This window comes from Lepisma saccharinum, chromosome 6 (genome assembly GCF_977018435.1).
Source record: "Lepisma saccharinum chromosome 6, izLepSacc3.1, whole genome shotgun sequence".
NCBI lineage: Eukaryota > Metazoa > Arthropoda > Insecta > Zygentoma > Lepismatidae > Lepisma > Lepisma saccharinum.
In genome coordinates this window covers 34837086-34863877 of record NC_139234.1, presented here as the reverse complement: position 1 = coordinate 34863877, position 26792 = coordinate 34837086, and the positions used below count along the sequence as shown (strand labels likewise).

The window sequence follows — 26792 nt, the reverse complement described above, 5'->3', positions numbered from 1 at the left end:
TGGATTGTAGTTGGTATTTACAATCAGAACGTTTATAAACCACAAGACAGTGGTTCATGTCCAAATGGAGTCTTAATATATAACTGACACACTAAAAGATTTTCATCAACTATTGGATCTTTGTGTCCTCATTTGTTTTGTTTGATCCCCTTCTATTCAACCAATATTTAACTTTATCTAGAATTTGACCCCTGTCTAAGAATTAAGAATGAATTCCAGTTTTAAAATCGGGTTTGCCAAGCCTACTTGATAGCCTGATTTCTTGTCATAAAAACAAATTAGCCTATGAATCTGGAATACATATTTATGAAATTTGTCAGTAATCTTCAAGATTGCTGATTCCCTTCTGTTATTTATCATGGGGTAAATGAATGGTAAAGGTGATATTGAGGAATAATTGAATTTTTGGAGCAAATGCAGAATACCAGGAGTATCTCCGATTGCTTTCAAATTCGGCATACTCACTAATTTTGGCATCCTAATCACGAATCTGCAGTTAAAAATTGGCGGTCACGTTTAGAAAATGCGAAATAAATAGAAATAAGGGAGTCTGTGAACGAAATAAACACCGGTGATTTATGAAGGAAACAACAATTTTTTGCAATGATTAGCGTACAAAAACTATGTTTATGAATACCCTGAATTTGAACTATGCTTGCCTAACCTAACCTAACCTTACGTGAATGGTTCGTGGGGCAAGTATGTTTTCCACATTTACTGAAGACGTCATATTGTCACATGTAAAGCAACGCTCCATGGAACAGATAGCGAACTTCATTTGTTGTCATCAAACATGGTGACCATTAGTATCGACAATCATAGTGGCAATGTATGCACTGTATTTCACATTTTCTAGTAGTGACCGCCTATTTTTAACTGCAGATTCATGATTTTGAGGTCAAAATTAGTGAGTATACCAAATTTGAAAGCAATCTGAGATCCTCCTGGTATTTGTAATTATACCGTTGTTTTATTTTCACAAGCTAATTCTAACTATTACACTAAGTTAGTGTATGTGTGTGAATTCATAATAATTGTAGTAGTTTTATCATGTAGGTTACTGAGGAGTTTTACATGTATTTTTGTTCACTTGTTGATATTTCATTCTCAAATGCGTGTGTTTGTCTCAACACTTCTTTCCTGGTCCACTGCTTCTGCATAACCCTTGCTTTTAGTCAGACCCATAATTGAGGTGTCTTCAGTCATATGCCTCCAATGAGAAGCAAAATCATAAAATAGTATCCAAAATGTGGTAAAATTTATTAGAAGTAACACCATTCTACATAACTTGATGTGGCAGTTACAACTATAATTACATGTGTGTGGCTGTGTGTTTATCTGTGCTCTTAACTGGAACCCAATTTTATATATTCCAGGATTATCTATGTATGATAGATTTTGTTTTAGTCTTGAGTTAAATGCTTCATGTTTACAACTATTTGATAATTGTTAATTTTCAGTTGCAAAGGATAAGGTAAATTATTAAACAAAAATTTTCAAGTCTTAATCAAAGTCATTACTGGCTTTAATTTTTGTTACTTTTCTAGTTCTGACAATGTTAGCAGTGTGTCAGTTATGATTTTTTGGGATTTTAATCAAAAATTTTATGAAGTGAACATCAGTGAGAAAAGTGTACCAAATAAACAAAGTTTTCACTAAATGCCACTTAAACATTCTAAAATATTTTTTGCATATTCAAGGGTCGGGGAAAGAGTATTTGAAATTATATAATATATATAAAGCATGAAAAGGCTAAATGTTCTGTATAGTTCAGAAACATCCATTTTTAATTTTCAGTTTTTTTCATACAATAATGATGCAAATTTGTTCAAGAATCGCTAATACATTGTACTTTTCTGTAATATGTGAAAACAATGTAGGCTGATACACAAAAGTAAATGTGTATGTGAACTTGATAAAATCAGTGTTTCTTAATGTTTCCTTTTCCAGGAAAGAAAATATCCACACGTGTCTCCAAATCATTTAATGTTGATGTGTCAACGAATTGGACCAATCTTAGATAAGGAATTAAAACCCAGTGTCTCAGGAATACAGTCACTTCTTGGTGCAGGAAATCAGTCCCTACTTAGGACACAAGAAGGTATGTACGGTCGATTTGTTTTATCTATGAAAAACATTGGTTCATATATCTAAATATATTGCAAAACTGTTATATTTACATTAAACACTGTATTGTGTACACTACTCAGTGCCTGACCAAGGCCCAATATTAGGGATATCCCTAACAGTGTAGAAGTAAAGTTTCTTTGTGCTACTTCATTTACATTTTGATTTTTTTAAGTACACTGGGATAACAACAGAGAGGGGCCCAAGTTCCCACTGTTGTATTTCAAATTAAACCTGTACACAGGCATTTTATACATGGTTCAATTTCTATTCATTGTCTGTTAACACATACTTGGGAGTGTTAGTGATTACTTACTGCTTGTTTGTTTGTGAGTTTTTTTCTTTCTGTATACTCCTATGATTCTTTTCTTGGCACCAGCTATTTATTTACTGTTATCTTGGTTACGGACTGCTGCTGCCATCTAGGTCATGTGCGAAGGTTTTTTTTTTTTAACGATGTGTACTCTCCATCACAGTGTGAAAATGTTTGCAGATTTCAGAAATGCGTTTATTAAAATAAGATACCTAAATGTACTTTAGATAGGTTAGGTGAACCATGTTTAGGGCTGTTCCCACAGTGTCTCTAACGTCACGTATCTCTCATTTTCATTTTCGAGTTACGTGTAGCTAGGCAGCCTGACAGGAAGTATAGGAAAGTGTTAACTTCAGCACCAGCTCAGCGAAAAGCATTCGCCAATATTTGCAAAGGAAAATTGATGAGAGAGAAAAAGGGGAGGAGTTTTCATTAGGAGGAATGCAAGTTGGATCTGGCTCGAGAGAGACAGGGGAGTTGGGCTTGAGTTTTGGAAGAGAACAGGAGAGTGATTTGGGGTTTTTGAGTTTTGGAGAGAGGAGAGTGAGTTGGATTTTGAAGGAGATTGAGGCTGGATTCAGACTTTCAGAAACTTGTTTGGAAGTGGTACACAGCGAAGCTGAGTGAGAATTTAAGAGGCTAACGTCAGCAAGTGAGTGAGAGTTCAACTTGGAAACTCATTGGTCTTCTCTTCGAGAACGAGACAGGTAATACGCTTTTCTCTCAAGCCAACCTTGCCTTTGCAGTCTTTAGGTCATTTTAACCGAAAATATGAGAGTTGCCATTCAAATAAAAGATTGTGTAGGTTAAGTTTATTAAGGTACCTCCGCAGATAGAAGATGCAGCCAAGCGAGAGCTTACGAGCTACCGCTAACCCCCAATAGAATAATTACTTTAATCTAAAAGAGACCTGTATCTCAAGACGTGGTGCAGGTGCGGAATTTCATCAATTTCTATACGAAATGTGATGAAAATTAGCGTCATTTACCCCCTCCCTAACCCAACGATTTGGCTTTTCTTTTTACACAAAACCCCTTTAACAACAGGAGATTCACCCTTTCTTCCAAATTAGAGTAATTGTGCACTACCCACTACAACTAATGTTATTTCAAATTGCATGCATTGAAGCTATCTAAATTTACATTGGTGAACGTGAAACTCTTAAAAGAAATTGGCAGCGACGATACGAATGTTAATTATGTAAGATGTTGAAATTTGAGTTACTTCCCACCCTGATAGGCTAATCACCGATGCAGTCACGCGCAGTACAATGCGGAGGACAAGAAAATAGAATGTTTTCTTCCATAGCCGCGGGCGATCTGGGTACAGCCCAGCGCCCTAGCTTCGTCGCGGTTGTCCGCGTCGGGCTGGCACTATTGTATCGGGAGCGTCCGTCATCCCGCGTCGCGGAAGGTGTTGTCGGACTTTAGGGAGGCCCATTTTGCCAAAAATGCGGCCGGCCCAGGGACGTCCTTGGACGTTTCCCTATCGCTTCGCTCCTGCTAGCGCTGTGGTTCGCTCGCGAACCCGGTACCCCGACTATGACAGATCTCCCATCTGGAAACTTTTCATCATTTCCAGGATTTAATCTACTCTTGAAAAGTGCAAATTCAAATTTGATGATCCTTTGACGCAAAATTTAGAATGAATTTTTTACATTACTTTTGTACGTGATTTATGTGATAAGTGATATAACAGTGCAGTAAGCTACCGAAATTATGTGAACGATTTTTTTACATTTTATGTTCCCGATAATTTTGCTCAGATCATGTTTCAGTTTTACCTTTCATGTCTTTTAATTAATTATATCCTTAACTAAAAGTGAATAGTGAGATTATCGCTAAGGAGGAAAATAATTTAGTCTTGACTCCGACTAATTTGTACTATATATTCACCGAGTCCAGCAGCGAGTATGCTGTGTCATTTTTTCTTTGTTTATTAATTAAAGTTCTTTAAAGTTAAAATTTTATTTTCGTTCAAAACTGACCGTAACTTGTCGATGATCAAAAATGCATGAGCTATAAACTGTTCAGATTATTGCCAAGAGGATATTAATTTTAAATAAATGTAGTTTTGGGAACGAACAAGGTTCCGCGGTCGACTCATTTATATTCGTAATGACACAATGCTCCTAGCTCCTCAAAGAAGGATGCTTAGCTTCAGGAGATAGTCGAGGAATTCACGAGTCAGTCGTTTTGCCTTACGTTACCTTAATTAAGGACTAAATTGTTTTATTAAACTATGTGTTGACATGTGAAGAAATGAAACGCTTATTATACTTCTGGCAATGAAGCAGCAATTATGTCCGCTACTGTACGCCGGTCGTACGTAGTTAGAGTGACGCTACCATTAGTTCAGAGTATAAACCGCTCGATTAATTAGTGGATTCTGGTTTAGAAAGAAAAGGTGCTTTAGTTATATGCATAAATAGGTCGAGAAATGATTAATGATGAATAAAGCGCATATAGCTATAGATAAATAAAGCAGTCTGCTATGGCAGAGTGTAAGATGTTTTAAGCCAATGAATAGGCTTTAGTGATATGAATCAGTACGTACACATATTATATATATATATTTCTGTTTCAAGCACCCAAAAGTTAGGCAAAGCCAACTTATAATGATTTAACTGGACACAATTAAGAGAGCACGGCGCGGATGTTTCTCACATGTTAGCGAGATTTTTTTGTTGATGTTATATTTTTTACCCTCTCTGAGCTATTGCTTTGATGGACAGTTGAATATTCCTCCTACGCATTCATTTTATAGCTCATAACAAATTTTAATACCTTAAATTTCATGTGTATTTATATTATATATATTGTTCAAACTTGACGCGCAATTACGATATTTATATTTCGAGTTACGGCATTCATCAATATCAACGTTCCTTAGCGTTAATTAACAGATTTGTGCTTCCCTAATCACGACGTTAATCACTTACTCACTGAATAACAGATACACGTTAGAGATTGTTTAAATTAAGATAAAATTGATTATCAATTTTCATTAAATAATGTTAAAGTTTTGCGAATTTGTACCTATATTTAGAATTAATAAAGCAGAATCTTGTACGCCTTCCCCCTTAAGACCTCATCGTGTTTACATTCAGTCAGACCCTAAACAAGCGGAGGATACGTAGGAAATTGAGCAAGCACTAACACATGAGAACGCGTTTTAGCAGTCACAGAGGTTTTGTAACATCATCTCTGTCCATCACAAGAACACGAATAACAGGCAACAGCTATTTGGGCGATTTTACGAAAAGTATTAATTTTATATGTGAATATTTATTGGTTATTAAACACATGGATGTACTTTAGTCAATTTATTTGCCAATTATGCACACTAGTTAGGCGGAAGAGTGTGACGTTCACAGGGCGACGTTAGAAGTTTATGAAATGCGCATTTATACAGTGAGATTTATCAAGTAGCTCCACATAATGAAGAAATGGTGAAAAATACGAAATAATATGTAAATACGCTCAGTGAATACCATTTTCTCCAGTTACCCAGGGATCCCAAATAACTGGTGAAAGTACCTTCTGCTATCGGCAGAATGGCGATAATGTCCAGTCTGAATAAAGACTTTAGTAAATGTTACGTATATATAAATATTCAAAGCATATTTTACTAAAGACCCGTGAACAAATTATTTTCTTGACCCTTCGTGTGTTATAAAACTAGTAATGGCTGAACTATATTCACATAATTAAGGCATTATATTTTTTTTCCCCCTTTTTGTCCACCCACCCAACATATATTTAGTTCCAAAGAGAATAGTTGTAATTTGCATTAATATAAAATAATAGGAAACGCATAGCTACGATATCCTTTTAAATATGTCAATATAGAGCTCATGTCACGCCCAATTAAAGAGAATTCAGCGCAGTAAGTGGTCCAAAAAGGATTGCAACCTTTTTCACTTTGCATAGTTTGTTAGTAAATATAATATCATATCTTAATTTCCCGTCAGTTCAGGCGTTATCATTTTCGGAAATATTTTTCGCAGCGTTTCAGTATCCGTATGAACTTTGCATAAGGTATTAATAATAGCGATCTTTGCCATATGTTTTCTTAATACGATTATTTTATTGTGTTTTCGTTTCCCGTGCTCCAAGCCTGTAAAAGAAAGTTTGAAATACAAGATTAGCATAGGACTGAATGACCCAGATAACGATTTCATTTCATACGGAATCATTGTTATGATCAAGTTGCATAGAACTCGAACAAGATACATTCACAAATGTGTAGTCACGTTTGTTACGTAACGACACGCGCTTGGATCTTTGGCGCATGGATGTTGCGCATCCATTATTTCTTTCTGTCCAGAGCGCCGCGATGAATCCGAGCTGAAATAAAGAATTTACCCCCCCCCCCCTTTCCTTTTCCACTCCAGATTTCCAGTGAAGATTCGTCCCATCCCGGCGACTCACATTTCTTGCAAGTTAATTTCCTCCATTCCCTTTTACCGGCGTCAGTTAATTCCAGCAAACTCCGAAGGCTGCGATTCAGCGTTCCCATACATTCAGTAACCTTGGACAGTTCCGGCCGAACGATGAAAATTGATACAATGACAGGCTTGCAATATGACAATGCACAATGGATAACTCCGCTCCTTTTCCAAGGAACTGACTCTGAGAAACGATACATCTCCCATTACTTTTTCCTGACTTCGCATAATCTGTTGCCTAGCGGCGACTGTATTGCTCTCACAGCCGGGCAAGATCGAACCATGTTCCAGCATGCTTAGCTTTTAGAATTTCCCCACCCCAGAATTTTCCCCCTAGAGTTATTCTGACGTCATGACTTTCTTGCACTTCGGATAATAACTCGATCCAGCGTTCGACGTCGAAACATCAATTCCAACTTGGCACTTCGAAATCTTCATACATTTCATACATCTAAGACAAAAATTCAGTACTAATAATGGTGAACTGTTGGAGTTATTTAAATAAAGCATTCAGATATATAATGTACTATGGATGTGACAAGTACTTTGACAATTTATTTTTGCTGATGAGATTGTTCATATTCCAATCAATGGACACTACAATTGAGATGAGGCATGTTCAATTACATTTTTAGTTTGTTTACAAATTTCTCTTCGACTAGTCATTATTGCGTCACTTCAATTCCTTTTACGTCACCTACATAATTAACATTTGAAGATAAATTCAAAGCATTTGGTTCCGCTCATTTACTTTTGCTTATTATCACCTCTTTAGATTTAGAGGCAATTATTGCAATTTTGTTAGCCTTCAATCAATATTTTCACCACGTTTACACTCCCGTTATGGTAAAATAATGTCTCACATCGTGAACCTTCACATCTTTAGCATATCAGTTATTTAAAATTGATTTACATTCTTCATTGCTTTTTATTAATAGTTATTATATTTTATTTGTCATTAGGCCCCATTTTTAGTGATTTTGTACCTTTATTTGAATGGCATACTCTGGGTTATTGTGATTTTAAAGACTGTATTTTGAAACCTTTCCCTGTTCCTTTTTTTTAATTAGCCACCTCATTCCTATCCCACCTAATAATGTCTCGTATCTCCATGACGTCTACATCGCATAGCAGAGACTTCCTGAGACGCCTTCAACATTGGAATTCTACGCGCCGGTGACCTTCAGAGAGCAGCTCCATTTACCATCGCCTCTCAGTTCGTGGAGTCAACAATTTCAGTTTTCACCCGGCATACCTAAACCCGCCGAGTACTTCGCATTACCTCCTCGAACTCAGGACTGCACAGCGACCGTCGGCCGATGGGATTTGTGCCAGCCACCAGAGCACACCTTCAGTTTTCTCCCATTTCTACGCTCCGGCCCTCAAGATGCAACGGATACACGCCCCCTTTTCCCAAAAGTACTGTCTTTATTTCCGCTGGAATTCCAGTCAGAACTACATTCCAGCTCAAAGTGATGCAGTGGATGAACACTTTTCCCATGATGTGTCCCAGCCTACAAGTTTCAAGTGGCCAGAAGAAAACATGACACCTCTTACCCCATCTTCAGTCTCCTTCGATTTGTTTACCATTCAGACGCCCGTACGCAGCAAGACCAGCTTTACTTTCATGTACGGTCCCCACCACAAGTGTGTTACCATCTTCGAGTGCAGGCATATGCAACCCGCCAAGCACACCTACTTTAGCTGTTACTTCTACAGCAAGGCAGACTTTACGAGACTAGGTTCCCTAGTCCGGTGAACAGCATTCTCCCCTGGATGATTAATTTTACAGTACAGTTAGCAGCACAAATTAATCCAACTGTTTCTTCCTTCTGTTCACCCGCCGATCTTCAAGATTTACCCACCCCCTCATCAAACGTCCCTCACCCAGAATTTTACATCCAGTGGTACAATCATGAACACTTCTCGTTCCTTAAGCTACAAAAGGACCGATATTCTCACGTGATGATTGGGATGTAAATTGTGACACCTTCGTTCCGGTTTTCGCAGTTGCAAACACTTTTGCACGGACTCCATGGAATGCAGTGGATACTAGACGCAAGTGCTTTCGTATGTCTTCAGAACATTTCGGACCTTACATAGGAACTTTTACGCCATACAGCAAGGACTGTAGGATTTTCATTTTTTTTATTAACCAAGATATACACATATAATGGACATTTGATTTTAATATTCCACTCATTATGTATTTGTAGTGGCCTAAGTTGGGTTTCTTTATTTATCACGTGTGTATTCAAATTTCTACTCATATTTAATGGACGGTGTTGGACAATTTTGGTATTTTAATACGTAATGCAGTATATATATTTTCAACAATCTTTTTTTTCTCTCATTTTTATTGGAAGATGGTACTTATATCTTCTATACATATATTATTCTCTCAAAGAGATTCAATGGACGGAGAAACTTGCGTGTGCTTCGATAAAATATATATTCACCAGGATCCTCTTATATTAGTGCAAATTGTCTTGCAATTTATTGTGGCGTGAGCAGTTGCTCCCATATTCCTAGTGTTTTGGTGTTAGCCCCCCCCCCCACATGCTTAGTGGGTGGAGCCACAACTTATGGCTTTGGCCATTCTGACGTCAGTTCAGCAGACAGGTGATAAGCAACTCCTCTCATGGGAGGTTTGGCCGAGTTCAGTGGTGTGTGTGTCTGACGTATCAAACATAGTTCTCTGACCCGAGCTGACGTTACAGCTTAGCTCGTGTTGATAAACATTTCTTGGAAGCCAATGTATGCGTGCTCAGCATAAATATTGTAGTACGCACGCGTTCATTTCATTCATGCTAGAGACGAACGAAATATGGCATTGGACTTCTCATTTTTGATTGCCATCTCGGCTTTTACTTTTAGTTTGCTCCCACAGAGCTTTTGTCTTGTCCAAATTAGATTACGACTTGACACCTGTCAACCGAATCTAATTTTGACTGCATTTTTTTTCCTCCCCTTTAGTTTTAGAGTTAGTCTGTAGTGTTCATTTTCACTGATGTGAAATGTATTTTTATTTTTCTTCACTAAATAAATAGACCTTCTAAGGGACTGCATTGGCATAACCGGCACTGTACCTGCAACTTGTCTAAACGTTTTAAAAATTCAAAGGAATTTTTTTCGCCCAGCTGGATACCGTCACGTATCTCTCATTTTCATTTTCGAGTTACGTGTAGCTAGGCAGCCTGACAGGAAGTATAGGAAAGTGTTAACTTCAGCACCAGCTCAGCGAAAAGCATTCGCCAATATTTGCAAAGGAAAATTGATGAGAGAGAAAAAGGGGAGGAGTTTTCATTAGGAGGAATGCAAGTTGGATCTGGCTCGAGAGAGACAGGGGAGTTGGGCTTGAGTTTTGGAAGAGAACAGGAGAGTGATTCGGGGTTTTTGAGTTTTGGAGAGAGGAGAGTGAGTTGGATTTTGAAGGAGATTGAGGCTGGATTCAGACTTTCAGAAACTTGTTTGGAAGTGGTACACAGCGAAGCTGAGTGAGAATTTAAGAGGCTAACGTCAGCAAGTGAGTGAGAGTTCAACTTGGAAACTCATTGGTCTTCTCTTCGAGAACGAGACAGGTAATACGCTTTTCTCTCAAGCCAACCTTGCCTTTGCAGTCTTTAGGTCATTTTAACCGAAAATATGAGAGTTGCCATTCAAATAAAAGATTGTGTAGGTTAAGTTTATTAAGGTACCTCCGCAGATAGAAGATGCAGCCAAGCGAGAGCTTACGAGCTACCGCTAACCCCCAATAGAATAATTACTTTCATCTAAAAGGCTCCAGGTTCGATCCCCGAACACGCTTGGTAAAAGTGTGTCTCAAGACGCTAATTAGATGTTTTCGAAGAGTAAAATCCTCCATGTGTAGATCAGCCACTTCAGTGCACTTTTCAGCTTTTTTTATTGTATTGTGTAATTTGTGCTGTGAAAAAGTGGAAAATTTTGCATTGTTCATGAAGATTGTGTTTAACATTGTTTTTTTTTTTTTTTAGCTCCCTGAGATAGTGATGTAATTGATGGTTTTGTATGTATATTGTTAGGCTAGGAGTGTTAGGTTGAAAGCTGTTGGAATTTCCACATTTTTTTTTTCAGTTTTTTTTTGCTGTGTGTATGTACAATGATATTTTTGATTTTAAAAGCTGTAAAAGTGCTCCATGATGCAAGTGGGAGGAGCGCTGGTTACAGAGATACTGAACCTGCATGGCCACGAAAGTGATGCAACACTTTTTCTGCTGTTTTAAGTGTCAACCATAGGGGGTATTCCCCTCGTGTACGTTAGAAGTAACGTGTGTGTGTGTGTGTGTGTGTGTGTGTGTATAATTCCCAGTAAATTCTCCACAATCAAAATTATTTTGCATGTTGTAGTACACATGCAAGAAAACAACTAAGAAATGTGCTTGTATGCCACAGAGACACTATTGCATCTGAAGAGTGAAAATAATATATGTGACATGTGTAGGCACTGTCTCCGGGTATCTGTACTACCTGTGGCTCATGCTGAGGTTTTTGATTGATCAGCAAGTCAATTTTACTTTGCTTGTTACATGTTCAGGATAAGGAGTGGCTATGTCAACTGCTACTTATTTTATGGGTACAGCTCTCGTAGACAACGCAAATATTAAATTAACAGAAACTACATAACAATGTAGTCACGGACACTTCTGGGTTGTAATGATACCATTGAAAGTTGTTTCAAGCCAGGAGTGTCCACAATTTCAAAGTTTTTTAAAAAGATGTTGTGCTCTTTAAAAAAATCCAAACATCTCATTTCTTCTACTGGCGGGACCAAAGCTGTGACTGTATAATGAAATATGCCATTTTTTCCAAAGTTGGCAACCCCGTTGCTCAAAGCAATGTATATGTAACTGTGTTTTCCTTTTTTCAGTTTCTTTCTAACAACATGCATCCTCCAGTCTCTCATTGAACTTCGATTGAATTTAATAGGTTGCATACACGTGAATAATAAATTGCTTACATGTGGTTGGGAACTCTAGACCCATATAAGCCAGACACACCTTCACTTTCTATCTTCAAGTCAAATACAGGATTTTAGCACCAAAATCTTGATCTTTTATTCATCATAAATATGTGGCCATACTAATAAACCTTGTTCTTATTTTTAAAATATTGTATATTTTATTCTTTTTTCAATGTTTTTCTCATCCTAGATCTCAGGAAGCAAAGAAGGGGAATAGTTTATTATGCTGCTCGAAATAATGGTCAGCCATTGTTGAACTCCCCAGAGGAGGCACAACATAATTTAGGTATGTTTATATCTTTGCATATTTTATATTATCGGATCATCCTATAAGTGATGTTTTTTTTCCACATGCAAATATAATAACCAATTGCATTTTGAAGCACATCCCTTAATCTTTCTTGATGGTTCACGTTGCTTGTTAATATCACCAACACTAATTCTGATGATAGTTTTGTTAGTATACCTAAGGTCTAAATCACCATCCCTGAGACCTTCTGTAAACAAACGGTCTCACCGATTCGATGTATCACTCTGTGTCAGCTGATACATGACCGCAATCATCTGCTGTTACACTCATAGTTCGCCGCACCTATTCATTTTATATAAGAGCCTCTGAATGTGAGAACCCGTTCTCAAAACATCAGACGAATATGCAGCCGCATACATTGTTACTCTCCCGGTCATTCTCTCTTTCATAACCCTTAAAACTGCAGACACTGACACACCACTGCACTGGGATACCAACTTAACCACTTCATTTACTGGTTTCTCAGGATACTACTGACAGAACGTTACATAAATATTGAGTAGAATCTGTTTCTCACCCCTTTTCAAAGGCTGTCCTTGCTGGTGTTTTGAAAACAAGCTCGGAGTAAACGGAGACTTTCCCTCACGCATAGAACTCGGCATGTTATTTTTCTAAGGCTAAGTCAGGCAATATTACTAAGTTGCACTACTTCCTTGCTGTTCACATGATTATTTTTAGAAAATAACCAATGTTATAAAATATCATTATGTGCACAAATCTCTAAGCTCATTGAAAGTTATATTACTACAAAATGTTCACACTTATCTTGCCTTGCCATGTCACCAAGTTATTTTACGAAGTGCACTATATTTGGCGGAACAAAAATCGTTATTAGGATGCTTGTCAAAGTTTCCAACCGCAATAAATTTACGAACTTTTTGTCTTGTTTTGATCATCATCAATATATTTATTGGACTTTCAGCAATGCATATGGCTGTTTATGCCCATTATATATTTTATTTACATAAGATACAATTTACATAAAATGTACAAACAAATTTCAAATACACTCCTATCTATATCAAACCTTAGAAATATACATTACCATGTTATATCATTTTGTCTAAAAAATGCAAGTAAAATATATTCAAAGAAAGAATCCAAATTTATGGGAAATGATTACTGGTGCAAAGAGTTAACCATAAAGGTGAAGCAATAAGTAAAAAAAGAAAGAGCATTGGGTTTAAAGTGAGACGTCATTTGCGGCAGTGTATCCCATACTACAAATTTGCCATTGTTTTACCTTACGTAACGAATCCTGTAACAACGCTGGATTTTCGTGTGGATTATTTTACTTCTATGAGTTTGCAATGCTTTCTGCATGCAGGTGGTTTTGTTTACAGAAGGTGTCAGGATTTGTGATTTGAACTATAGTATACCTGAAACATTGCTACATAAAGCTTCACTCATGTTTTATTATATCGCAATAAAAGTGATGTTGGAAACTAAGAAACATTTTATAATCTAATGGAAAAATATGTTCTGAATGTGGAAGACTTAAGTTTCTCGAATTCGCACAATGCTGCAACTTGGTAAAGGTCATTCTTTCTGTGTGCGGTATGGGATTTTCTAAACAATAAAAACCTTTATTACTGTATTTACTCATGTATAATATGCACTTTTTTCCAAAATTTTTGCTCCCAAAAACTGTGATGCATATTATGCACGGAATAATTCAGACTGCAACATGAAACCGTACAGGGCCATTCCATGATTTTGGGACACTTCCATTGATTTTTCCTGTTTACGGAACCCTATCATATTATATATCGTTGTAAAGCTTAAATCCTGCAGTTTCTGAAGATGGCAACAGTATTCCATTCAAGGTAATGACACTAATGAGAAATGCGGTTGAAATAAGTTCATCACAAAACGAAGGAACGTTCTGATTTCTATGGTGCTTTGGATGAAAGAAAACATAAGGAAAAAGAAAATAATAATTAAAATGTATTACTGGCCAAATAGTATTATATATTTGGAGTGCAAATTCCTTAATGGAAGAAATCTTGTGCTGCTAACTGCTAGATTGAAGGTCCTGAATGTGCCTTGCATAAATGATACATTAGTCACGGAAAAAGTATATATTTTGAAGTTCTTTTAGAAAAAGTAAAGAAGGAATGAGCAAAACCACGTATAAATGTTTGAAGGTCTTTCACTTTGTAATGTAATGTTCTGTGACACCAAGAAAAGCAGTGCAACTCTGGCAGAAATCAAGCATGCACCTTCTGTCACATGGGATGCATATGAGCAGTATTTGTTGGTTGAGAAAATAGAAAATAACTTCCTGACCACTGCAAATCCATAACGTAATTTTGATCTCGCTTTCTACTATTACAGAATAAATAAGGTGGTTAAAAAGTGAAAGCTTTGGGATGCTAAACACAGTGGGAGGAGAAGGGGGAGGTGGCATGGGTTGGAGACTTATTGTTTACACAAGAGAATATTCTACTCTTGGTACACATAGCAACAGGTGACTCATTTCATAGGTATGATGTCACTAGCTCTTGATCGGCATAGCAACATGCTTTACGACCTACAACTAAGGAAGCCATTTCTTGAAACTGAATTATACTGCGCATTATATATGAGATATAATTTTTTGTAACTTTTACCCATCAAAAACTAGTGTGCGCATTATACGCGCACGTGCACTTTACATGCGTAAATGTGGTAATAAGTTCTCTCTAACAAGGTTTTGCATAGGTGCTGTGGTTGTTACCAGTAGAGCTTGGATGTTATGTTTTGGTCTCATGGCAGAAGCTTGTACCTTTTTTGAATGACCTTTTTGCTCCACATGATTTTGATATTAATACACTGTTTCTTCATTACTTACCAGGGTTGAAAATTATTGATTTAATGAGTGATTAAATCATGATTTTTTTTTTATTAATTTGATTTTTAAACTTTTTTTGTGAAAAATTGAAATTTTTAATGTTATTAGTGTGCATTACCCAGCATGTTAAGTATTAAAAATATACCAATGCAGCAGGTACTCTTAGTTTCATTGTTTTGTTGAAACTGTAACATTTATGTAACTATATATTGACTGAACACTGGTAAAATTTATTGGAGTATCTTATATTTGCAACATTCCAAATTATTGTTTAAGAAACAAACCTGTTACTTACATCTTTTTATTCTGCATAGTTGGAATAATTGAAAGAGCAAAGTACTGTGAAATCGCAGTTATACGTTTCACGATAGTGTGTTTTTCTCGTTAGTATTTTTTTTTTCTGGCACTCCCTGCTAATTTCCCTAAGGCTGCATACTATTATATTTCAGTTATACGGTTTTTCCAGTTTTATGTTATGTTTCAGTTATTCGTTTTTAACTTTGCTTGCTCGAAAGAATGCTGCTCTTGGAGTTCAAGATTTCCATGATGATAACATGTGCTACCCGTTCCCATACAGGTTTTCATATCAGCTGCAACCACAGGACCAGCCACTCGACTTGAAATTCTATTTTTGTCACTTGCATCGGAGAGAAGGGAATGGGCAATGCACCCTTGAACCAGATAGATTGGCTTTTGCTAAGTAAACCTGCTATTGTTCTTTTCATTGCACTGGGCAAGTTGTATCTTCCTAAAGCAGATCTAAAAGTGATATATTTCAAGCTGCTAGGCAAGTCACTTGCGCTACACTAGCCAGCCTGTCGTAAACATTACAAACAATCTAAAGAAAGGGAGGGGGGAGTCAAGAGCAGGTTGCAGGTGGGGAAAAGTCCCGCTGTGTCTTATTACCAGGGCTTGAAAAATGCCGGTCACCAGGTTGCCATTGCGACTAAAAATTTCAGCCTGGCGACTGCGATCTTTTGCTGTAATATGTACGAAATGTTGATGATTCTAAGTTCAAATTGCAGTAGAGCGTAATTCAGCAAATGATTTTTTCTTTTATCAATGTTGTGAACATTCCATAGAGTCGGTAACAATTTTTTACCGTTTGCCCCCAACACCCCATTTCCTGCTTTCTCAAATTAGCGATGTTTTGAATACCGTGATGCTCAGCATCATATACAGTGTGTTGGATTGCGCGACTTTTGAAACATACTGTAGTAGGCACAATTGCTACTTGGTGCCTAGCTTTGAAGAAAATTTTTTGAGCACTGCTTATTACCATGGTATTTATAGATAATACGATTTCATGTTGAGGGGAATAAACAACGTGGTTGATAATATAAGACGTAAGAGAGTTACTAAAGATATATCCGCGAACCTTACTTGTAAATGTTCTATTAATTTCGGTGGCCTCTGCCACCATCCACTTGGGAACTCGATACTTTACTGTTAGGTTGACTTCCGGTTCCTGTTGTTCGTAGCGGTAGTCCCTCCTTGAAAATCCTGCTCATGCCACTGGCTCTAGCGTTCAAAAGGATTATTCTTGTGATACCTGCAAGATAAGACAAGAACGAAATGTGGCATGAGCGGATATTGGCAAGTAGACTGTTTTGGAACAGTCAGACACAACATTGGCGCCCGTAGCAGCCTCCCTCCTGACAGACTGGCACCAACGCACAGGTGTTGGAATAGAAGGTCCTGCATGTTTTAAAGACACTTGCTGAAGACAAGAGAAGCTGGACTACAGCATTCATTTTTTTTATCAGCAGTGTGCTTATTCCCGAACGAAGTTGCAGAAAGAAAGGGGGAAGGATTTTTGTATTGTAACGGACACGAACAATATTTGCTATGCAGACAGCTGCATTGAAGAAAAGTCTGCTTCATGAAATTATTGCATAGCCTTGCACAGCAGTTGCAGATTAATGAGCTCTTGTGAGTAGAAATTGGGGACTTCTTTTTCATTGGTTCCTAATCATTTTTTCATTGGTTCCTAATTATTCTTGCTCTTTTCCTGGCAAACAAGAAGAAAGGAAAGTTTTCTAAGCAAGTCTCCCCCTCTCTCTTCTGTATACTAGGAATGATTACATAAGAGCGTGAGTAAAGAACTGTGAATAGTGATTGAGCCATGTTCTCAATTGTCCACATGCATTTTTGTGTGGGGGAGAGAGAGAACAAAGACACCTCAATCACACTTTCAGAATGTGTTAAAACCCTAGGGAAAGCAGCATTTAGTGACTATCCGTTTGGCAATAGTGTGTTTGTTCCCCAATCGTAAGGCAAGTGTTCAAGGTTGCATGTTAAATGAATGCGATTGCTGCAAAAGCAAGGACAGGTCGCCTGGCATATGGAACAGGCTTCTGGCAAATTTTGTCATTGGCAGGGTTTGGAAAACTTACAAAGTAGGAAACATAAGATCCTAATGTTCAACATTTTTTTTTTTTTTTTAACGTTGCTTGAACTCCTTCCACCCCCCAGCACCTTCACTGTCTATTTCTCGTGAATTTACAATAATGATTTGGAACAGATTAGTGCAATGTAGCAAACTTTGGTGTATATTCAGTACTCCTTTTCTTTCTTTATGTACTTATTTTTAGGATTTCAATTATCTTTCTATAATACGTTTGCTCAGTTATGTTTTTTCCCTTCTGTCCCCCCCCCCTCCCATAAACTGTATATCTGAGATTTCACCGTATAAAGTAACATCTTTACCATAATTTATTCAATGATGCATTCTGACTGAAGGAAACTTTCATAGGTTCTGGCAGGAGAGACACCCTAGGAGTTACCCATCAGAGGTTTCCCAGCATGTATAGATATTAATTCATGTAAATATCTTGGTTAATGCTCCTGGATTCCGTGCATTATATTTATTGGAGCTTGTACCTATCCAGGTGTGGGTAACCAGGGTGTCTACCAGTGAAGAAAAAGTCAAGAAATTGTGCTTCCGGTCAAGAATTTCTGCTATTTTTTACAGTATAGTGAACTTTCATTGTTATATACCTGTACTGGGATTTATTAAAATTGAATATTTGGAATTATGAAATTGAATTGAGTTGTCGTGAAGATGTGTTTAATTTGTTTCTTAGGAATTACATTCTTGTGTGCTTGAAGTTTTGTAAAAATATTAAATAAAGTACTGTGATCATTCAGGTTGAAGTCTGAAGCATTAATTTTTACATGCATTAATAATTAAAGCACGTCTAAATCTTGTTTAAGTACAGATTAAGTTTTCACCATAACTGACCTTGTGGTATGGGTTTTTCATTGAATAAAAATTTCTATTTTCTTAATTTTGCGACTACACCTGGGTAGGGGATGATTCAATAAATGTTAAGAAAACGGTAGGGGGGAAGTCCAGAAAAAGTCATGAACAAGTCAAGAATTTTATTTTTGTTGACACCCTAGTAACTATAAAATTTCATGCATTTTGTAGATTGAAATACATTCGAATCCTGATTCTGTGTATCTGGATTTTACATGTTTCTGTAGTATACATTCAGTCATCATCCCAATAAAGCATAATGGCATTAAATTTTACTGGATTTTACATTTTCATACATTTTAATTTGTCTTGTCTTGTCACGGTTCCACTGTATCTTCTATTAGCTGATGCACCAATTAAAAGATAAACCATCTAATGATGAGACTAAGCAGAAAAATGCAAATAAAAAGTAATCTTGATTTTAATATTCATCTGAAAATAACCTCCATTATATATATAGAGACATGTATATTTAAAATATACGATTCCCCACTCACTTTTTTATATCAGTATATGTAAACTTATTTGTCCATTATTGTGTGTGAATATGCATTTTTTTATTTTTTCAGTTCAAGTTCTTCAGGGTAGAGAATTCACTGGATCTCTTAGTAGGATTCAAATAGTCAATCCAAAATTCTACAACAAGTTACAGCTTTACTGTAGAACACTTGGTCACCTGTCAGCTGTTTACTGCCTATTGTTTGATCGTACTGGAAAGTATGTAATTACGGTAAGTTTCTTTACTCACATTTCACATATTATGATTTATTTTGTAAATGTCAGTGTTATTGTGGTCCTAACGCTGTTATGAGAAATCACACACACTAACATGACGAAATTTTACATTATATTTTTGCAGTGTTTGGAAGTAACTGTAACAGAGATACTTTTTTCCTATAGAAGTAACGTTTCAACTGTTACTTTTACAGTTACTTCAAGACACTTAAGTAAATTATTGGCAATTTAAGCCAGAACTCAGTTTCTGCTGCAATCCATCCTTTGTTACATTAATTCTTGCAAAAAAACAGATGAAGAGGAAAAGTGAAAGTTGTTCCTCTCCGTAGGCTCCAGGTGACAGGCATTTCATGATGACAGGTTTATCGCATGTTTAGTCTTTCATTTGGTAGTCCTCAATTCCAAAGCTATATGCATACCTCGGAAGAGGGGTGGATTTACCAGAAGCAGGAAGATAAGCTTCTAGGAGGAGAATTCTTTTCTCTTGCTGACAGTTTGCCATAGTCAGTCGTGTGCTGTGAATCTCTCTTCTTTCTGTAGTTTGTTCCTCTGTGGCCTTATAATTTTTCCCCTTGTGTAAGCAGCATCCGATAGTTTTTCTTACCAGAATAAAATGAAAAGGGACATTCTGCAATATTTCAGTGTTTTTACGAAACACTGTACTGTTACTATGAACGTAACTGAAGGAATACGAGAGCTAGCAAGTGTGCATGTGAATGGAGAACAATGTAATTGTTTCTACGTGATTTTATCTCAATTTCTGATAATTTAAAAATTGAAGTAAAAATATTTCCGGTTAGATTTGCTTATTTACGATTATTCAACATCTCTGGTAAGGGCTATTCGTTTAAGATGAAAATGAAAACCCAATTTCCTGAAATGACAGATGTGACATCTTTACTTTGGATGCAATAATAATTATAATCACCGTTGTTATAGACACAACAGTGAATTACAATACTCATGTGGCAAACCAATGAATCAGGACGACCCTAGCCATCATTCTCATTTATTTATGTAATCGTCTCGGAGAACTGAAGGTGTACGTTTACAATTGCATTCTCTCTCACCTTCATTGATAAAGCCCAATTATAGGTTACTGCATTATCATTTTTATCATTTTCTGGTTTATAAGCACAAGAAATTGTACAACAAATGTATTTCTCTCTGTCACACTCTTATGCGCAACAAATTTCCTGATTTGTGTAATTTGTGTGCAAGAAGATGATCCAAAAGGTTGAGGAATCTGTGCATTCTTATTTTTATTAATACAACTCAGTTTTGTTAATACCCCATAATAGTGAATATTCCAGATAAATTTTTTTGGACTTTCTGGCAATTTGAAAATAATAGAGAGTGGTCATTTATTTGGTTCACTTCCAGGAAGAAATTTCTACCACTGATTTTTAGAAAAAGAAATTAAATTTTTATCAGCTTATTTGCTGCAAGTAACACACATTTGTTGCATGTTTAGAATGTTAGAATATTTTGTTGTTCCATGTTTACTCATGGTCATTGCATTTTGTTAAAACATTTGTAGATGTACATATTTTTGAGCTTTTGAAAATGTAAAGATACAATTTTAACTTGAACCATTTTCATTTCACATTTCAACTCTCGCACACCTATTCATAGTTCCACATAATTTTCTCAATAAATGAATGATTTTGCTAGGTGTGAAGACATTTGGCAAAATCAATCTCTCATTTAGGGGTTCCCAATTTTTTTTTGTTTGACATCACCCTTAGAGTTTCAAGATTTTTCCGTGGTGGATATAAACACATATTTCAAATTCAGAAACATTTTACACATAAAAAGTACTTAATAAGCACATAACATTGGAATAAGTGTCATTTCAGTGAAAATATTTCCTGGTGCCCCTGTAAGTCATCCACGGCACCCCAGAGTGCTGCAGCGCACACTTTGGGAACCATTGCTCTCATTGATGAAATACACTGAAGCAGGAATAAGTTACATTAAGTCAGTTTCTTTAGTTATACTTTCACTTTCAGCCAATATAATTTTATTATTATTTGTTTGTGTATTGCGGTGACATCTCTTTTGTTAATTTTATATCCAGTCTTTTAAGCAAGATGCATTTCTAAATATTGCAGGGTGCTGATGACCTTCTAGTCAAGATATGGAGTACGGATGACGGTCGCTTACTTGCCACATTACGGGGAGCATCTGCAGAAATCACAGACATTGCTGTGAGTTTAGAAAACACGCTACTAGCAGCTGGAAGCTGTGATAAAATTATCAGAGTATGGTGTTTGGAGACGACAGCCCCTGTAAGTATTAGGTAGTGTTTCAGGGGTATCATTGTTGAATGAAGTTCAGTATTCATTATCTACCTATGCAGGGTGTCCCCCAAAATCTATACCTGCTTTGAATAAATATAAAGATTATTCCTATAAAGATGCTTCTAAGTTTTATGGTCTAAATTATTACAAGTGTTAACCTAATGACTATTCTGAATCAGGCACTGGTGATAATACGAAACAATCAAATTATAAACATCACAAATGATTTGGGCCAGATTTCATAACACTAAAGCCGCCGCCCAAGGAAGTTTTATTTATGTAAGAAACTTGAATATTTTGTGTTTCTAAACTATGTTGAGGAGTAAAAAATAGATTTGCTTAATTTCTTCTTTTTTGTAACATACCTTTTATGTAGGGATGGGTCAACCACTTTGAAAAGATAGATACTGCTACCAGTGTTTCCACTCTTCCTATCCCCATGTGAGAAAAAAGACAAGAGGAAATAGAAAAGTAAGAGATATCAAAACTAAACTGTGACTTGTTTGAGTCCAGATTTACCATTATTGTTATCACTCACCTCAATTTAAACGTGATGACTAGGGAACAGATTTTAAGGTGGAAAATTATGATCGGGAAAGGCAAACATACGTTCTGAAAATGTTTTAAAAAAAAAAGGTGCTGATAAAGTGCCTTTGTTCAGGTATAAACCAGTTACATTAACATTCTTTATTCAACACTGTAGTAAATAACATAATTAGCAATAATTACATTAACCAGTTTTTAGGAAATAATGTGGCATTTACTGGGTTTTAACCAACTTCTTGTTATGCTCAACATTTCTGTTTTCGAATGTAAGTCAGGGTTGCTTTGAGCTCAGGAGATCCTTATATGTGGAGAAACTCCGCTCAATATCAACTGAAACCAATAGATCATATCTTGCAAGCACACGGAAAGGAAATTGAGTCGAAGTTGCAATGGCTTTTATGACACACCAAGAGAGGTGAACTCGACAAACTGAATTACCTCCCTATTAACTCTTTACTCATGCAAATTAGGTCACCCGTGTCATACCCGAAATGCCTGAAAGTGCAAGTGAGTTAAGTTGAGCTGGAGAGGAATACCAACCCCAAAATTAATCAAATTAAACCAAATGGCTTTTAAATTAGTTTTCAATACGTGTATACCAAGCAGGTCACTCCTGCTCAAACAGATATACTTGTCAAAACTATCACCTGAATATACTATGCAAAATTGCCTTATTTCGACGTCACCCAAATATGTGGCTCGAATATGTTAAGAATGCACCCTTAACTGAATCATGACAATTTTTACACACCCTTGAACCGGCAATATGAAATTTCAATCAGAATCCAGTCCAGTTACGAAATAGCACACCATAAAGATATCCTTCTGAAATAAATATAGTTCATAGCTCATTATATCTCAATAGCTGTAACTTATATCTGGCTGAAACAGAACTCACATTTCAATGAATACGTTTATTGAATAAGATCTTTACATATTTGCCCTACAATATGTTCTAGTTTATTTATTACTTGTTGGAGCACAATGCCATTTATTAGCACCTGAACAGCTGATTCTCTTGACCTTTAGAAATCAACATTACAAATAATACAATATGATCGACATTATTACAAATGTCAAGCTTTATCATTAAGTATTAATAGAACCGATATCACTCTTTGACTGAGAATATCCTTATATCTTAAAAGTCATCAATTGTGCAGAAAATCATGTGATATCCCTTCTTTGTCTAGGTGAGACATGCGTGTCCAAATGTGGTCATGTATCAGCGTGTAAGATTAAGCTGCAATCATTCTCAAATTAATGATGACTAACAAGTGTGTGATGCATATACACATTCATGATACAAGTTCAACTCTCTACGAAGTTTTAAACAAGACGTGAGCTTGTTTTTTGCAACAATGCCTATTCTCATATTGATGACGTCATCCTCCATATGCAATGCACCATGAGAATCGCAACGAACTATCCAAAATTATATTGGATCACACGATTCGTACGAAAGCATGCTATAAACGGTCAGTACAATCTAGGTAGATCTATCTACCCTTTGTTTGATGACATGAGCTCGTGTATCTATATATTGGAAACAACAGCTTACCTTTGAAGTCCCGGAAACGACCAGTTACCACACATGTGTGTAGTCATTTCCCTTCATGATTCCAACATCCGGACCACAGGTAACCGAATTCCACTTACTGCAAATGTTCCTCATTCGTTCATAAAGGTATATCACATTCCCTTTGTCGCCAAGCACTGGTGGCAGTGGCCACTGAAATTAATCGAAAAAAAAGAAAAAACAGCTTCGCGGATAAAAGTGAGTACTAGTTTCTCCGTATTTATATACTACCGCGTCTCTCTTTTCCCAATCATGAATAAACCTTCTTGATTTGTTTATGTGAAGGATTCGGGTGTAACTTGCTGTAAGATCTATTTTGAAACACCATCAATGCAATTTGCCCATGCGTGCACTCACTGCGACATCGAAATGTCCCTGTGCATAAGGCAATAGCAAACTTTTGGCGGCAAATTTGTACAGACAAGTTAACCACTATTATAAATGATCAACACTCGTACCAAAGACGTTAAGATTAATAGGGCTGTAACTGTATAATTATCATAACTTTTAAGCGAGACATGATTCAAGAATTTACTGTTTATTCGAAATTCCCGCATGGTGCCATCTAGTGTCACTTACTAAAATTAAGGTGAGTAGAAGTATATTTTACAGCTGTTACATTCTGTTCCTCGTGAATTCTTGAATTATGTGTAAGTAGAACTAATGGACATGCACAGATTACTTGAAATTTTTCTGCAACTGCACAAATGTAGCATCTTAAACGTGCCATATGACATTATCTGTCATACTTTCACATCTGGTATGTTCCTCAAATTGAATCCATGTTTGTCTATGGCAAATACGACTATAGGATTTTATGTAGCTGCTCAAGAAGAGTGAAAATTATTTATTTTTCTGTCCAATTTTTTAACAAAACATGAAAGAAAAGGAAGGAAATAAGTGCTGAAGTATCAGAGGGGATAAATGTGCTAACCTCACGAAAAGGTGCAACAAAGTGTGTTTGTTCCTTTTACTTGATTTCATGTCCTAAAACACACATCAAACAATCAGTATGAAAACTGCTATATTTTTGGAAAGGTGTTGCACCTTAAAATCCTTTCCCTACTTATGACTGTTTGTTGATAAATTATAAAAAATAAAAAAAAATATTTTAAAAATTATTTGAAAAACAGATACAGTGGAATGTCGATTTTACGTTTTTCAGGGAAACAAGCTGAAAATTTTTATAATGTTTGCTAAGTTAGGACTGTCACATTTGAATGTATAATGCGGGAGAATGTAAAATCATGGTTCCACTGTATTATGTAACTGATGCTATCTAGGGTCAATTTCTTTGAAACAGTTGGTGGGAATTTTACTTTATTTTCAATCATGTGCTTGCAACATGATGGTAATTTTTTTTCCTATTTTTGTGTAGATTGCTGTTCTGACAGGCCATACAGGAATGATTACAGCCGTTCATTTTTGTCCTTCATATCAAGGACATGAGGGATTCCTTGTATCTACAAGCACAGATGGGTCTGTGGCATTTTGGACATATGAACGACCTCATGCTACCAACAAAGTGAGCTTTCAGTGAGTATAGTTATCTTAACCTTTACATATTGGCGTAAGGGCAAACAAATCTTTATGCAATAAAATTCTGTTCTAATCTTTTTGATGGAACTAACAAAATGAATGTTAACTAGGGAAATGTTAAACCTGAATTCATGATGGTTGCGATAAACGCGGTTTAAAGTTAGTTATGTGAAATTTAGAAGATTTCGCACAGTGGATCTTGGAAATAAATAGGATTGAACCATTAAATTGTGCAATGCGGAAGTGCGAAATCTTCTAAATTTCATGTAAATTAAACCTGAATGTTCAAAAATCTTATCATTGTACAAGAAATCATTGTTAAATAAAATAATGTGCCATTAATTCAATCCCCTATACGCCTTCATGGCGTGGTGCTATGCACAGGGGAACACTTTACCTTTACCTTTTTTTTACATTAATTCAATCAACAAGGAATTAGTGATGCAGACTTTCAAAATTGCAATCAAAAAGCATTTTCAAATGTCAAATTGTTTCTACTTTTCACCTTACAAATTCAACTTGTTTTACTTTTTCCTATTTTGCATAGTCCTAATATTGATTGTCAATTGTTCTCTAGTTCTAATTAAAAAGATTTAAAAAAAAGTAAAGTGCTCCCCTGTGCTATGCACCATGCCATGAAGGCGTATAGGGGGTGTGGGGTTAGGACACTTTCTTGATCATGGCCAAAGGTGGGGGTGATGTTATCAGCACCACACCCCTGCCTTTACCCCCCAGAGTTTCCTCCAGGTACCCACTTTATACGATGCTGGGTGGGTGCCGGAGCTGCTCGAACAGGTGGAAAAATTCCCCGAGATTGAACCGGGGTCTCTAACATGGTAGTCACATGCCCTAACGACTGAGCTACCGTGGCTTGTAATTAAATTTTCTTATTTTAGATTATACATATGTGTGTGTGTGTGAATTTAATCACTCAGGTTTTAATTGTAGATCGTTACTATTTGCAGACCAAAACCAATCCAGTTTCATGAAAGAATGAGGCCAGGTCAAGCACAAATGATCTGTGCCTCTTTTAGTCAAGGAGGAAACTTTTTAGCAGCAGGTAGTGCAGACCATCATGTAAGGCAAGTACTATGAAAAGCAGCCTGTCTTAATCAATCTGGCACAAGGGACATCAAGATGTAACAAGCAAAATGTAATTGAGTGTGATTTTGGCTGTTTTTGAAGTCAAAGTAATCTTTATTGATGGGCGAAAGGATTCTTGATTTTGAAGTCTATGCTTCAATGTTTCGTTAATTCATTACAAACTACCATAAATCACATACAAGAACAATTTTTGTAGAAAGCCTTAATTGATTCATGTAGCAAGTTTTTGATCTAATTTGGTAATATTTTGCAAAAAGATGTTTACTGCATGACAAAACAGGCATTTTGCATTGCTTTCAAATAATATTCATGCATATTTCATCACTGTTAATAACAAAATTTTCAGGATCCTCAAAATTACATTGATTTTTTCACATTTTGCACTTTCCTGCATCATGAAAATTCATATCTGGACAAATATATAAATATTCCATTGCAATTGTAGTCGGACACTTCTGGATGCGAACCCATTAATGGTTGATGTGTTTGTTACAACCGAGAAGTATTCATGCTTGTACATCAATCTATCAGAGATGTGCTTTAAAGTATTTGAAGAATTACATAGTATAGCTATCATTTAATTATAGTACTCTCTCTTGCCACACATTGTTGGTGCAAAATTAAATAAAATTCTGTGCATTTGGCATGCATTTTTGTGGCCGTAGAAGATACTCAGACTACACTAAAGTGTTAGTCAGTATCAGTGATTA

The 26792-nt window shown here is 36.3% G+C and overlaps 1 protein-coding gene across 1 annotated transcript in view; it reads left to right on the top strand.

Annotated features, from left to right (window-relative positions):
• LOC145988683 (PH-interacting protein-like) overlaps nucleotides 1-26792 on the top strand; it is a 105872-nt gene that overhangs the window by 1530 nt on the left and 77550 nt on the right. The window contains exons 5-10 of the mRNA XM_083123761.1: nucleotides 1951-2101; nucleotides 12062-12157; nucleotides 18846-19006; nucleotides 21126-21302; nucleotides 24818-24975; nucleotides 25944-26060. Coding sequence (XP_082979887.1) covers nucleotides 1951-2101; nucleotides 12062-12157; nucleotides 18846-19006; nucleotides 21126-21302; nucleotides 24818-24975; nucleotides 25944-26060 — 860 coding nt within the window. The remainder of the gene's footprint in view (nucleotides 1-1950; nucleotides 2102-12061; nucleotides 12158-18845; nucleotides 19007-21125; nucleotides 21303-24817; nucleotides 24976-25943; nucleotides 26061-26792) is intronic.